At 40.7% G+C, this 14,259-nt stretch overlaps 1 protein-coding gene across 2 annotated transcripts in view; it reads right to left on the bottom strand.

Moving 5' to 3' along the window:
- Nucleotides 1–12,905, bottom strand: part of NDFIP2 (Nedd4 family interacting protein 2) — a 44,644-nt gene extending 31,739 nt beyond the window's left edge. For both annotated transcript variants that reach the window (XM_033051536.1, XM_033051537.1), the window contains exon 1: nucleotides 12,728–12,905. In XM_033051536.1, the coding sequence (XP_032907427.1) occupies nucleotides 12,728–12,763 (36 nt within the window). In that variant the 5' untranslated portion in view covers nucleotides 12,764–12,905. The remainder of the gene's footprint in view (nucleotides 1–12,727) is intronic.
- Between the last annotated feature and the right edge of the window lie 1,354 nt (nucleotides 12,906–14,259).

Here is a 14,259-nt window from a genome sequence, read left to right as displayed (position 1 = left end):
TACTGCCATACAAGTTAAAAACAAAACAAAACCCCAAGCAATTAGAAAGTTTTCTTTTCCTGTTTGCTTTAATACTTTATTACCAGCTCGGCAAAATATGACTTTTAGGTAAACTTTAACAATGATGGCTCTGTCTGGGGCACCACAGAGCTACACAAAATTCTCATCAGCAACCACAAATTACAAAACACTTTTAACATGCCCTTCTTTTTACCTTTCAAACGAAATTACATTTTTGAAGAAGCTTTGACTTTACCTTATACTGATGAGTTTATGGGTTCTTCCAAACTGTATTAAAACTAATACAATACACAGAAATTCCATGATATTGGACCTAATACTGTGCTTCAAGTAAAACTGTGGAGACAGCCAAGTAGATCATACAGGTTCAACCTCTGTATGCATAACAGTCCATCGATACACTTCCTTCACAAAAAGTAACACTCTCGGTAACTGAGATTTAGTTTCTTCACTTGGTAGTAGTTACTTTGGTCTTCTATTATCAATTTTTCAGATTATGACAAAAGGTCAACCAAAAACATCCTTTTATTGCAGCTTCTAGCATTGGAGGGAAAGGCATGACAGACTCAAGACAGCCAGTGCAGTGCAGAAAAAGAACTCTGACATTCCTGCATCAGATTCATGACATCTTCCATATTAGTATGCACGTATTTATTCAACAGAAATCATAACATTTTAAATATGAGAGTGCAACAAACAGTGGGTTAGGATGAAAGCTATCCTCTTTAAAAAGACAAGAATTTTTCACATCTGTGTTTCACCTGATCATTTCATTTGCTGAAAAAATCAAGTCCTTTCACACTTGCCTACTAGTAGTGATTTGTAAGTCTGCAATAGATTGTTCTCGACAAAAGAGGCATGAAAGCGGAGATCTCTTGTTATCTAATAAATTCAACAAATACAGGTTGCAAATTTAATGCTTCTTTTATAACCACACATTGCACTTTCCAACTTTACTAGTCTAAAAATAAGATTTATTTATCTGCAAACAGCAAAATCTTAATATTGGGATTTTCTAGGGAAAAAAAAAAGATCTTGAAACAAAATTTGATTCTGAACCTGTTAGAAAAACACTTCATGATTTTTTTTTCTGAATGCTACCTAATAGCATCAACAGCTTATACTACCAGTTATTATTTTTAGAAAAACACATAAAATCTGTATCATTAAAACAATCTCCATTAATAGAATCACAGAATGGTCTGTGTTGAAAGGGAGTTTAAAGATAACAGCGTTCCAATCTCCATACCATGGACAAGACCATCTTCCACTAGACTACGTTGCTCAATGCCCCCTCCAGTCTGGTCTTGAACACTTCCTCAGATGGGATGCTCACAGTTTCTCTGCACATGTTCCAGTGCTTCACACCCATCACAAGTAGCACAATTTCTTCCTATATCTAATATACACCTACTCTCTTCCAATTTGAAGCCATTCTCCTTTGTCCTATCACTGCATGTCCTTGTAAGAAGAAACTCCCTGGCATTCTTGCACAGCCCCTTTAGGCACTGGAAGGCTGCCATAAGGGCTCCACAGAGCCTTCTCTTCGCCAGGCTAAACAATCCCAATTCCTACAGCCTTTCCTCATGGGATAGGTGCTCCATCCCTCTAATCATGCTGGAGACCCTCCTGTGGACTCACTCCAGCAGGTCCATGTCCTTCCTGTGCTGGGACCCCAGGGCTGGATGCAGCCCTGCAGGTGGGGTCTCACAGAGCAGAGGGGCAGAATCCCCTCCCTGCCCTGCTGCCCACGCTGCTTTGGATGCAGCCCAGGACATGTTTGGCTTTCTGGGCTGGGAGTGCACAGTGCTGGGTCATGCACCAGCACCCCCAAGACCTTCTCAGCAGGGCTGCTCTCCATCTGTTCATTCTCCAAACTGTGTTTGTTCTTGGGATTGCCCCAGCCCAGGCACAGGACCTTATACACACTGGGCCTTCTTGAAATTCATGTTTGCACCCACCCACCTCTCAAGCTTGTCAAGGTCCTTCTGAATGGCATGCCCTTCCTCCAGCATGTCAACCACACCACACAGCTTGGTGTCATCAGCAAACTTGCTGAAGGCAAGTGATAAGATCAATCAGCTCTGATTTAGGTCACTAGTAGCCACTGAAAAATCAAAACTAAACCAATAGTCTGTAATTGTACTTAGAGAATAATTTTAAGATTAGAAGAGCTAAATAAATCTTTCTACAAAATAAATGTTTTCATTTTCTTGTTTGTTTGGAAAAAACCCACATCCACAATAGTTTTTTGAAAGAAATATTTCACAATTTTCTAGAATGCAAGGATTCTTGAGAAAATTCACCAAACAAACCACATTGCATTTCAACTTACTAGCTTTCTCCTCAATATCAGTTTTTTATCCTCCACAAATAACGTAGTTTACAACATGACTTTTTCTTCAAATGTGTGTTTTAACACCAACCTCCCATGAACCAGTTAAGACCAGCTAGCAGGAAGGTAACTATTTCCAGTTCTCTACCAAATGCATGCATGCTCTGCTACAATACAGTCCTGGCCACAGCCACAGTACCCCAGAGAAACACCATCTTCTAAAGACTAATGAGCCTTCAGACTATTAAACACTGAACTAATAAGCAATTAAGCTTATAAGGCACTTCAGTAAAATGCAGAAGCATAGAATTTTTCAGCTACTTTTTGCTTTTATGTATTCAAAACTAAGTGAGCAAATCTCATTAGAATTCCTGACTGCACAGAACAGATGCACATCATTTGCTTTTCCTCACCATCCCATCACTTGGCAAGCATCAACTATCCAACACCCAGATCTAGCAATATCCCTTCATGATAACAAAGTGGGTTGGTCTGCTGTTTTCTGTTTTTCTTTCATGAGGCATCTCTGCAGAAAATTTTCAAAAGTAGTTAATATGTCAGAAGGTCAAAGGTGTAAGATCTGCACTAGAAGCAGGAAAGCTGAACAGAAGCCCATTGCTGCCATTCCACAGCTGTGTAGAAATACCAAGTGTGTCTGTTAAACAGGGATTAGATACCATGGAAACCCAGAACCTCTGGAGGCAAACTTCAACTGAAAAGAATCCAGAGATTTATACTGAATGTTGTTGAAAAATAAGTTGCCAAAAGAATGGTTTTTCTGCCACAGTGAATTTCCTTGTGCAAAAATCATCTGTAGCAAGTGAGTGTCTCAATTGCATTTCAGTGATACTTAATTACCTTAGTTCTCTTTTAACTAGGGATCTTCAGGCTATAGAATTTTTCAAAGTTTTTAAAAAGAATCTTATAAATGTGATTTTAAACAAACACCAACCAAGTACAACAATGGTGATCAGGACTTTGTGAAGGAAAAGAGAATAAAAACATTATGTGTGTGTAGATAGATCTATATAGATGTCTCTGTTCATCCCAACAACTACCTCACATATAACATTCCACATACTCTTTCATTTTACATGGATTATAATTCAGATTTAACCAATTAATTACACATTTAGTGGCACAATATACACATTTATTACCTATGACATCTATTGAGATGTATTCCCTCCAATCCCTCCCAGTATCAGTAAAAGTAGAGATATTAGCGAATATGAAAACATATCTGGTGTAAATGTGCGAACTCTTCTGGAAAAATAACTATTCTAAGACTAATGATATTAGAAGTACAGTCTTATTCTTCAAAGTACATCCATTTTCCTTCTCCTTTTCTCAAAGGTTTCTTGTCTGCTAAAGAATTATGCCTCAATAATTTTGAATACTGGAATTATGATCCAAACAAATACATGCTTAATATTTATTGTAAAGTTATAAATTGGACATTGTTTCCTAGGGTTCTTCCTATTGCATAGTCATAGAAATTAACAGAGAAATTTGCCAACAAAAAACTGATGTCTCTAAATACTAACAACAACAGTGGCTGGGACCAACACTTCCAAATCTTCACAAGAGTGCAAAAAAATTCTAGGAAAAAAACATTGTTAAAAGCTTACTCTAAAGCTTGGTACACAATCAGATATCGCAACTCCAGGATGTAGAAGTTACTAAAAACATTATCACCTATCACATAGACTTCTGTTTGTCAAATAGTAACTTGAGGACAGCTTGAGGAACTGGTTTAAATTCTATAAACAAAGTATAAAATGACGTTTTCCTCCTTGAACACTTTCCAGATAGAAGAAACTCAGTAACAAAATAGAAGCACATTACCAAGACCAGAGGTCAGTATAAGGGCGTGCTCTGTCTCCAATACAATCATCAGCACAGGAGTCTTAATCACTTCTTTGACATCCATTTTCCTCAGAGTCCCCAGTATGAACAGCAGTTTCATCACAGTTGGTAAAATGTACATCTCTGCCTGTTCCACTAGCATCTGTTTCAGACTTGATGCATGTGAGTTTGCTTTCTTGAATGTGCTGATATAATCTCCCTGTATAACCTTGTGTATTGACAAACTACGTATGTTTGCCTCTCCTTGTGTACTTTCTATTCTAAATTAAACCTCAGTGAGCACTACACAATTTTAATATTGCACAATTTGGTGAATAACAGCTTCACAACTGCTTTACCCATTGCCTCTGTAAGTGTTGGTCACTTCCAACTCGCATCACCTATTTCAGACCACTGTTAAGAAGTCTATTTCCCCTTCCTTTCTGCAGCTCCCCTGTGAGCAACCAAAACTATGGACAGTACCCAACATACAGGCAGGTCCTGTGCTTCACACAATGATACTTCATGTTCATTCTCACAATATTCCCTAATGACAGACAATGTTGCATCAGGTTTTGTTGGCAGCTGTCACTAACAGCTTCAGTCACAGGTCATGTCTTTACTCAGAAGCAGCTTTATAAAATCAGTACACAAAGCAGGTACTGGCCCCTCTTAAGTCACATAGAACATACACAACACATAAATTGTAAAAGTAGAGGGAACAGGAAAGCCTGTAAAATCAGGAAATGTCACCAAGAGTAGACACAATATTCAACAGTTGGTTCCAGTTTCCATTTTAGTCTACATTCATTTGGGCTGCAAAATTCAACGTTGATTAAAAAAACCGAATATGTTATACTGTAAATGTTATACATATTTTAGTTAAAGTACAATGGGAAAGCTCAAGCACAAAAACTTCTTAAAGACAATGCGGAAGGATGTTAAAATGATAAATTTACTTTACAAAGAAAAATAACAAAAGATGAAGAGTTTCTTCCTGGAAATGTATTATGGAACCTGAACTGCAGAAGCAGCATGCAGTTTCACCTCAAACTCCCGATTTGAAAAAAGTAGGAAAAAAAGATTCAAGTTTGTGCCTCCTATATCATGTGTGTCATTGAAAATTCTTCAGAAAAACTATGACAAACTTAAAAAGTCTCAAGTTTATCGACAACCCAGGAATTTTATGGCATATGTGCTTAAATAAAGCACCCCCAGCAGAACAATTTCCTACTCAACAATATCACTCAGTAGCCCAAAATGAAATCATTAAATAAAATACAACTCAGAAGATACTATTAATCACTAAGAGCAAATTCTATTCTTATTAGCAGGCCAATCATGCTGGACTTTTTCAGTCTAACCCATTTTCTTAGTAACTGCAAATTGAGTAGTTCAGCTTATTGTGAATCACAAGAACAAGCTCTACTGAAAAGATTTTCATTTTGATTTGCAACTCACATAACACTTATAAACATTCAAGGTCCTTCCTTTAAAAGAGGCATTTTTAGGTCTCAACAGGTAGCTGGGAATTTTTTCAAAGCTAACGTTAAAGGGTGCTGACTGAGCATTTTAAAGCAATCTTACGAAATATGTGGCATAAAGGACAATTCTTGGGACCTCTCAATTGCCAGCAAGATGATGCACACACCTGAAAGTAGGCACTTTCCAGAACATTGGCTGATTATACGGCAGATAAACAAAACAAAAAAACAGCAGTCCAGGAAGATCACCTCTTTGGAAGACAGCAGAACATAACTAAATCAGTGCTGACACTAAATAGAAAGTATTCCCAGGAGGAAAATAGTAGATATTAAGGCACACAAGAAAGAAACAAGTCACACTGCTCAACATCAGCTGTGGCCCAGCACTGCAGGGTTTTAGGAGCCAGCCTCTTTATTTGAATTATGCACTCATTCTAGAATTTGGAACAGATTTTAAAGAGCAAACAGCTTGTGCAAGTCTTTCCTAACCATTTATTCCATGTATCGGATGCAAATCAATTTCATGACCACAACTCTGAAGATTTAATTAAGAGCCTTAATGCTCCAGAACATTTCTTGAAAAATACCTTAAGGACTGTTTCTGTTAAATTTCAAGATATAACAATTGATTCGTAAGTACTATGATCAAAATGAACAATTGGCCTCAGTATCATCCAAGACCCCTATCTCAACTGTTTCATGTTTTACCAAAGGCATCACTTATTCCTCAAAGATGACAAGTGTTAATTACACCAACCATTACCAAAGCAATGTTTAACCACAAGTTTGCACCACTTTAAAAGAACCCTAAGCTTCTTTCCTGCAGGAAGGAAACAACTGCTACTGTAAGTATTCTCTTTTCAATAACCTTTCCTCAAGGCTGCTATACATAACCTTTCCAGATTAATTAGGGAAAAGCAAAAGCATGTTCAATAGCTCAAGCTACATATACATTTTTACCAAGGACATGATTCTGACCTCCCCTAAAAGAGCAATCAGCGAACATTTATAGAATTACTTTCAACAGGTAAAATATTGTTCCAAGCTAAAATGCACAAACCCTGTTTGTGAATATGTTAAGTTACCCTGCAAGAGTAAGGAGACCAATTTTTTCTTCATTTTTTACAGGAAATCCACATTTTACAAGTAAAAAGGTGGCAAATCTCTGCCAAGCACCTAGTAATTAAAGAAAAAGAAAGATAAGTTTATAAAGAAAACTAGAGCAATATACAGCTTAATGCAGATTTTATTGTGTCTACCACTCAAAGTTCAGAGGACTTTTTTGTAATTGTTTGTGCGTTCCAAACACAGCTGGAGGCACAACCATGGATGAGATTGGGGGCATGACTCAGTATCTAATGTTTTGGCTATGGAGTGGTTGAGGAATAAGTTAGACTATCTCAGTTTTAGGCTAATCTTAGCCTATGAAAATGGAAACAGTACTTAAGCGGAATAAACAGTTATATGTTAAAATGGAAATATATTTTTCACTTTCACTGTCAATCAGACATGCTCCGAGTGCGGGCTGTGCCTGACAAGACTTAAGCACAAACCAGAAAAAGTTAGTCACACTCATTAAAAAACACAGCTGGTGAAGGGGGTGCCCAATTTACTAAAATCAGCTACTTGTGACAGTACTTGCCCAGGAAGTGGGAGACCTAAGGCTGAGGCAGCTGAAACCCAGTCTTGGCTCTGCAGTAGTTCAGTTTCAGTAGGAAAAGTTGGCAGTGCCTCGCCAACTTAACAAGTTGCCAATTTTTTTTTCATTCTTTTTTTTACTCAGTCTCTTAGGGTTGCTTTTCTTCTTCATTTGAAAATGGCTTCCCTGATTTGAATATACTGGTAAATTTTCATTCCCTGTTTCCAAACAGCTAGAAATCTAGATGGAAATTTGAGGCTATGAAACTAGAAAATACTGCAATCTGTGACTGTAAGTTGGACACTGAAGTCCCACAAAGTTAAGTGTGACGACATCACCAGTTGCCACATCTTCCTTGTTTTGTCAACATTGTCATAGGGAAGAAAGTTTCAAAATATGCCTGTAATTAGCCATTTGTCAAAAGTAACTCATTTCCCTCATCTAGAAAACTACTACTAACATTTTGTATTAATGCAGAGCTTGATTTCTGAGATTATCCTGATATGGTCCCTACACATTTTTCAGATACAAACAAGCCAAGAGAAGGCTTGCAGTTTCTCCTTTTAAAATGGAAAGAACATCGAGTTTGGCCATAACACAACTGACTCCCACTCAGAACCCTGCTATTTGAAGTAATTTTATTCATGTTACTGAACTTTCCTGATAGGATTAGAAGATTTACTAGATGTGACATGCATGCCACAGCCTGAAGCAGCCTTTTTACATTACATGACTTCATGCCACTGCACAGATCAGGTACATCTTTCTCCAGGCTTCATGCATCTTTCAAGAATCTAAAAATTGGCTAGTTTCACAAGATAGGCTCAGCCACACCAAGATCTCACTGCCACTAGAAAGGCCAGCCCAGTTCACAACCTCTCCTCCTGTATTACCCTTGCACAGATGCAACCTTAGATTCTGGACTAACAAAACCTTTGGTGAAAACCCTGAGTGAAGCAACCCAGGTACATTTTGCTGGCTTTACTTCTTTTTTTTTTTTTTTTTTTTTTTTTTTATGTGTGTGTATGTGTGAAATTGCTTAGGTCATTCTGTGTCCACACCAAAATAGAAAGAAAACTGCCCACATAAAACCCCATAAAGCTACTGTAACTACTGATATTCCTGAGGTACCAGTCAGCCAGGGTTTCCTCCTATGAATCAGCAGTAGAGCATGGTATTACGTCTGTGGCCCTCCAAGAGATGAAAAAATCAGATAGTAATAGCAACACACAAAACAACCCTGCTTCAAATTTATACAAAATATTGTACCTGTCCAATACCTCAGCACCTTTACTTAGGAGCAACATACAGAGAGATTTATTTCCTTGTTCATATAAAATGAGAAAGCTCATATGTTCACATTTCCTGTGCAGGTTGATTTTCTTGAGATTTACAAAGACAACTTGACTTTGAGCAAGACTTTTAACAAGCAACATTGAGAGTGTAAAGAGTCAACAACAATGGAGGTAACAGACACAGAAAAGCGTTATCTGAGTTTGTGTTCTGCTATAGTGTTTACAGAACAAATTTTCATCTCTTAGCCCCGTTTCTATAAGCAGGCACAACTTATACAAGACTAACAACCGTTTTAAAAACCACAATTTCTTTAGCCCTGTATAATGTCGTAAAACAGCAGGTTGCCATCAGAGTCTTGCCTCAACCATCACTTACAAACCCCACCAAAACCAAGTGCTACAGTGGCATGGCAAGTTCAGTAACAGCTGAATTGACATCCCTGTGGAGAGCTGCCTTTGGCTCCACCCAAATCGGTTTGTTACCTTTCCATTTTACCATTTACCTATTTAGCTCTGACCAAACCTTAAGTCAAAGACTCAAGACTACCTGACCCCAAACTGGTTACCCAAAACTTTAAACAAGAAAGACTGGTTATTATAATTCATGAGCAGTACAGCTTGTAAGTCCTGCAGCCTTCAATACAATTTCTGTGCCTAAAATCACTCACATGCATGTGAAGTCTTCCCTCATGACTCAGTTATCTGGAAAGCCACATTTCTAAGTAAAAAAGGCAATCTCAAGCTTTAATGCTTAGCTGCTCTCTCAGTTTTAGCTGCTGCGGAAAACAACTTCATTTCCTCCTCTTTGTTTCAGTACAGATTCACAAAGCATCATCCCAATCACTTTTTCTTGCAAACAGGTTGGACTAGAAGCAGACATTTCAGAAAGACAGTACTGCTATTGAAGTCAGATGACAAAGAACTAGAAGGTAAAAACAATCAAGAGAATAATTACTGAAGAATTTTATTATAATTTTCCTAAACTTGATGCCTTATCCAACAAAGAGTAGAACAAGGGAAGAAATAGAAAAAATACAGTAAGTAAATGATACAGCTGAACTAACTTATACCTGCAAGGAATGTCATCTGTAAAATTTAAGACACATTTACCAACAGGAATGCAGTCATTCAAGTAACTAAGGAAAAGAAAAAAGGAAGTAAAGCAAGACAACAAAGGTTGACTAATTTACTTCTAATGTCATACTCCTGCAGAGAAGCATGACAAATACTTACCCATCAATTTTTTTTTTCCCTACCAAGAGAGACAAAACAGGAGGGCCAGAAAGCAATACAAATCACACATGCCCACGGCAGATAGTTACGTAATGCTGACGTACTGCCTGCTCTTTGCTCACAACACTTTGCTGCAATTCCAAGTACCAGCTTTTAACAGTTACCCAGTTTGAATACTTTTAAACTGCTTTGTAAATAAAATGCAGGCACACAAAGAAGAACAAGATACAGAATGAAGCTTTAGAGCTATTTTCAACAAAGATAAAAATAAGAAAAGCTGAGAGTTAGCTTTATGATGAGACATTTTCTGTTTCATAAGAAGTCATAGAACTGGCTTTTCGTACTAAAACGCAAAACTAAGTTGCCTGCCAATCCAAAGTCTCTTAGTTTAACTTACTTGAAGAAACCACAAATAAAAAAAGAAAGATAGCTCCTTCATGTTAACTGAAGTGCTACTGCCAGGAACAGAAACACGAGTCAGTAATTCTTTTGATAATAATATACACCTAGAAATGTTATTATTTAGAAGAAAACTTCCCCGGAATAGAGTCAAACAGATCAGCTAGAAGTAAAGGCAGAATGGGTACAAGCAGGGCCAAAAATTATTTATTATTAATCATGGGAGAAAGAAGAAAAAACGAAACAAAAAAATACAGTGAACACAGCAGAACTGGCCAGATTGCACAAAACTAAATTCATAAAACATTCATAAAATGTGGCATTAGCCACATTAAGTCTTTTTTTCCTACATGTCATCTTTAAAAACTAGGACACAACCATAAAATTGGCAATAATCTATTGCTCAGTACCTATCATAGCCATTATGTAAGCAAATACATCACAACACTTAAGATCACATGCTTGAATAATCAGCTGCTAATCAAGTATATCTGCAATTGCCCTGTTCCTTCCTTTCTCTGACTCAAAACAGTAAGTAAACATTACAAAAATCTCAGTCTTCAGCAGTCAGATGTAACAAAGAAACTAAAACAATATACTCCTTCCCATGGGGCAGTAATCAGTAAGACTGTATTTCAAAGTCTGGAGCCCAGCAGACTGATTTGTAACAAATGACTACACAATTTAATATACACAGTAAACTGAGGAGGACAACCCCTTGCAGTCAAACACTAAGATAAGCCCTTTCGGAAGGCCACACCAAAGAGTGTTTACCCAAAGCTGGCATCAGCACCATCACTAGAAGTTCCTAACAAGCATAACATAAAATATTACAGAGACAAATTATTTCTTCATGTGCCTTTTTTTTGTACTCCTTTGAGTAACTAAATTAAAGTCTTTCTTCTACCTGTCTGACCTCTAATAACATCTCTTAAAATATTACCAGGTTACCTCAGGCCTAGAGGAAGACAGTGTTTGTAGGCTCTCAAGAAAATGCTCTGCCAGCATTTTCCTTCTCTGTTGCAGAGAAGGAGGAATGACTTTAGAAATTTTACTGATTTCAAGTTATGGAAGCAGAGTGCCAGAAAAGAAGTGTGCTGGAAAGCACTGACCCATAAAGCAGTTGGTGACCAACTACCATCCTAAAGGCATATGTCACAGCATGCTGGTGTGCTCATCACCTCTAGGACAATCCCTGTATCTAAGGGCCCAAAAGCATACAGAAATTTACAATGCCGTAAGACTATCAAAATAACTATTCCAAATACAATAAAAGCATTTCCTATTACTTTTTCTTAAATCATAACCTAGGAACAGTCTGAATAGAAATGTCAGAATTTACATATGCACAGAAGTAAGTGTGATTACTTCTGTGGACATTCTTTTCACTGCTTAAGCTGTAAAACACAAACACTAAGAAATAATTTAGGATTTAGCTAGAAGATTGCAGCAGCAATTTGAATCACAGAGAGTAACAACGATTTCAGACTTGCTTATCTTTACATCCATAGTAAAGCTATAAAGTACAAGGAACTCGACGATAAAATTTTAACTTTTGAGGAAACTGACTGCACCTAAGCCATTTTTACACCCAATAATCAGAAAAGTTTATATATTTTAAGTATTAATTGACCTTAAGCTAATGACTGCAAGATTTATGTAACTGACATGAAACTAATGGCTGCGAGAAACAAACAGGACAATCAATTCGGGCAGGATGAAAAGTCTTTGTATTCTGAATGATTTCTTCTGTGGTTAAGTTCAGGGCCGAAAGAAAAATTGGTCTCAGTGACCCACAAAGCTGCAGACCGTTCTTGAGAAGAGTGTGCTCGTGCCTGTGCATACACAGACACGCACACACACACACACACACACTGAAGGTCAGTCTCCTCCCTGCATTTCACACTTCCCTCTTTCTAATCTTCACACAGGCCTTGCACTCTATCCCTGTGCCAGAGTTGTCCCTTGTCAGGCTTCTAGAAGCCACAAGGTTCCAGAGGTTGGCTCCGCGGCCCGTACTCAGCACGGACGAGGACCGCCGTCCCTTCCTCCCCGGCCGCTCCGCCCCGGCGCGCCCCGCTCTGCTCCTCGGCCGCGCTCTCCCGGGAGCCGCCACCCGCTCCCGGCAGGGGGAGGCGCCGGGAAAACCGCCGAGCCCGGGCCGGCACCGGCCGCCGAGGCAGGGGAGAAGGAGGCGGGCAAAGCCGGCTTCCCGAGCAGGCCGGGCAGCCGCCCCCTCCGAGGCCGGGACAGCCGGGGGGTGCAGCCCCGCCGCCGAGCAAGGCCCGGCTGTCAGAGCTTCTCGGTGCGACGGGCCACGCTTGGCCCCAGTCCTGGTTCCTGCCAGACCCCCGCGCGTAGGAGCAGCCAGGCGGCGGCGGGGGAAGGGCGCTCCGGTCGCACCGTGCCCCGCTGCGCCGGCCCGAGGGGCGGGAGGAGGCGAGCGGGGCCTCGCCGGGGACGCCGCACTCACCACTTGGTAGCGGCTGACGGGCTGGTGGTGATCCATCCTGACCGCCCGCCGACACGCACGGGCGCGGCCGCAGCTCCTCCGACCTGGCGCCGCGTCGCTCGGTCTGTCGTTCCCTTCTTTCTTCCTTCCTTCCTTCCTTCCCCCGCCCGTTCGCCCGGCGCCGCCGCCGCCCGGCCCAGCCCCGCTGCGGCCGCCCCCCGCCCGCCCCCGTGGCGGCGGAGCCGGCCCAGGCCCCGCCCGCCCCGCCGGAGCCGCGCTCGCTCTGCCCGGGGCTGGGCGTGAGCGCCGCCGCCCCGACCGCGCTCAGCTCGGCTCTACCGGGGCTGCCGAGAGCGCGGCTGCTTCATCTTTCACCGCTCTACGCTCGGCAAAAGTGTTCTCTGAGGCTGCTACGTCCCAAGCCCAGGCCTCGCCTAAATATTTATCACTAGTGATCACCATGGGGCAAGAAGAAGTACAATATGGCACAGAAGACACCTTGGGCACCCGGAGAGTGATTTTGAATAGGCATCTACCTGCAGTGATTAAGAATCCTGAGCCCGTTTGCCCGCTGTTCCTATGAAGGCAAAGCACCGTTCTGTGGCAAGGAGATGTGATTTTCCTCTTCTCTCTTCCTCCTAAAACTAAGTGTTCAGATGTTTATGACCTCCTGGAGTAAAACCAGTTAAAAACGCTGCGCCCATAAAGGCGTATGGGATGAGGCTGACTCATTTCTAGGTTCCCGAGCTGCCAGATGTGTAGCTGCGGCACGCAACATTTTCAGCCAGCTGTAGATGCATCTCTTGGCTGCAGTGGAGTGTTCGCGTGTGCTGCTCTATAGCTGATCTGCAAGGCAAATGCTCTCACAAAAGTAGCTTCTCGCTATCACTGATGGCTGGCACGCAGAACTTTATCCTGCAGCTCAGGTCATCACCTTTCCGCAGCTGTTTGCTGACCTGAGCAGCAGGGTGAGTGTTTTTGTGCAGGCAGTCATCCCCGGTGAGCAGGGCGAGGACTTGCGGGAGTGCGGTAGGTGTGCGTGGGAGGGCAGGGAAGGGGAGAGCCAGCTCCATTATGGGAGTGATGTATCTAGGTGGGGGTGGGAGTGAAGATAGGATTGTAAGTGAGTCTGCGTGTGTGTGCCTGGCACCTTGCTTGCAGCCCATACCTGGCTAATGCAGCAGGTACTAAAGCTATCCAAATGAAAAGAAAAACATACTTGGAAAGTTCGGGCCTGTTCTGTTTGTTGCATTTGTTTTGTTTCTTGTACAACTCTGTTGCACTTCAAAAGCCCCAGCAGTTAGGAAACAAAGTTGCCAGAGACATATAGTTCAGATCTGGATTAATATTATTTTCCTGACAGGATTTTCTCCTTTTTCTTCATTATACATATCGAATGTTTAATTATTCTGTCCTAAAAGGAATAGTTATTAATAAAGGTCATCTTGAGTTTAAAAAAGTTTGTACTGAGTATTGCAGTGTGTTTCAGTTACCAAAACCTTTTAATTATATTTCCAGATTTCATGGAACATGGAAATTGGACCACTTTGTAA

The sequence above is a fragment of the Catharus ustulatus genome, chromosome 2 (genome assembly GCF_009819885.2).
Source record: "Catharus ustulatus isolate bCatUst1 chromosome 2, bCatUst1.pri.v2, whole genome shotgun sequence".
Taxonomy (NCBI): domain Eukaryota; kingdom Metazoa; phylum Chordata; class Aves; order Passeriformes; family Turdidae; genus Catharus; species Catharus ustulatus.
Note: the sequence above shows the minus strand (reverse complement) of the source record. Positions and strands in the feature narration are given on the sequence as shown.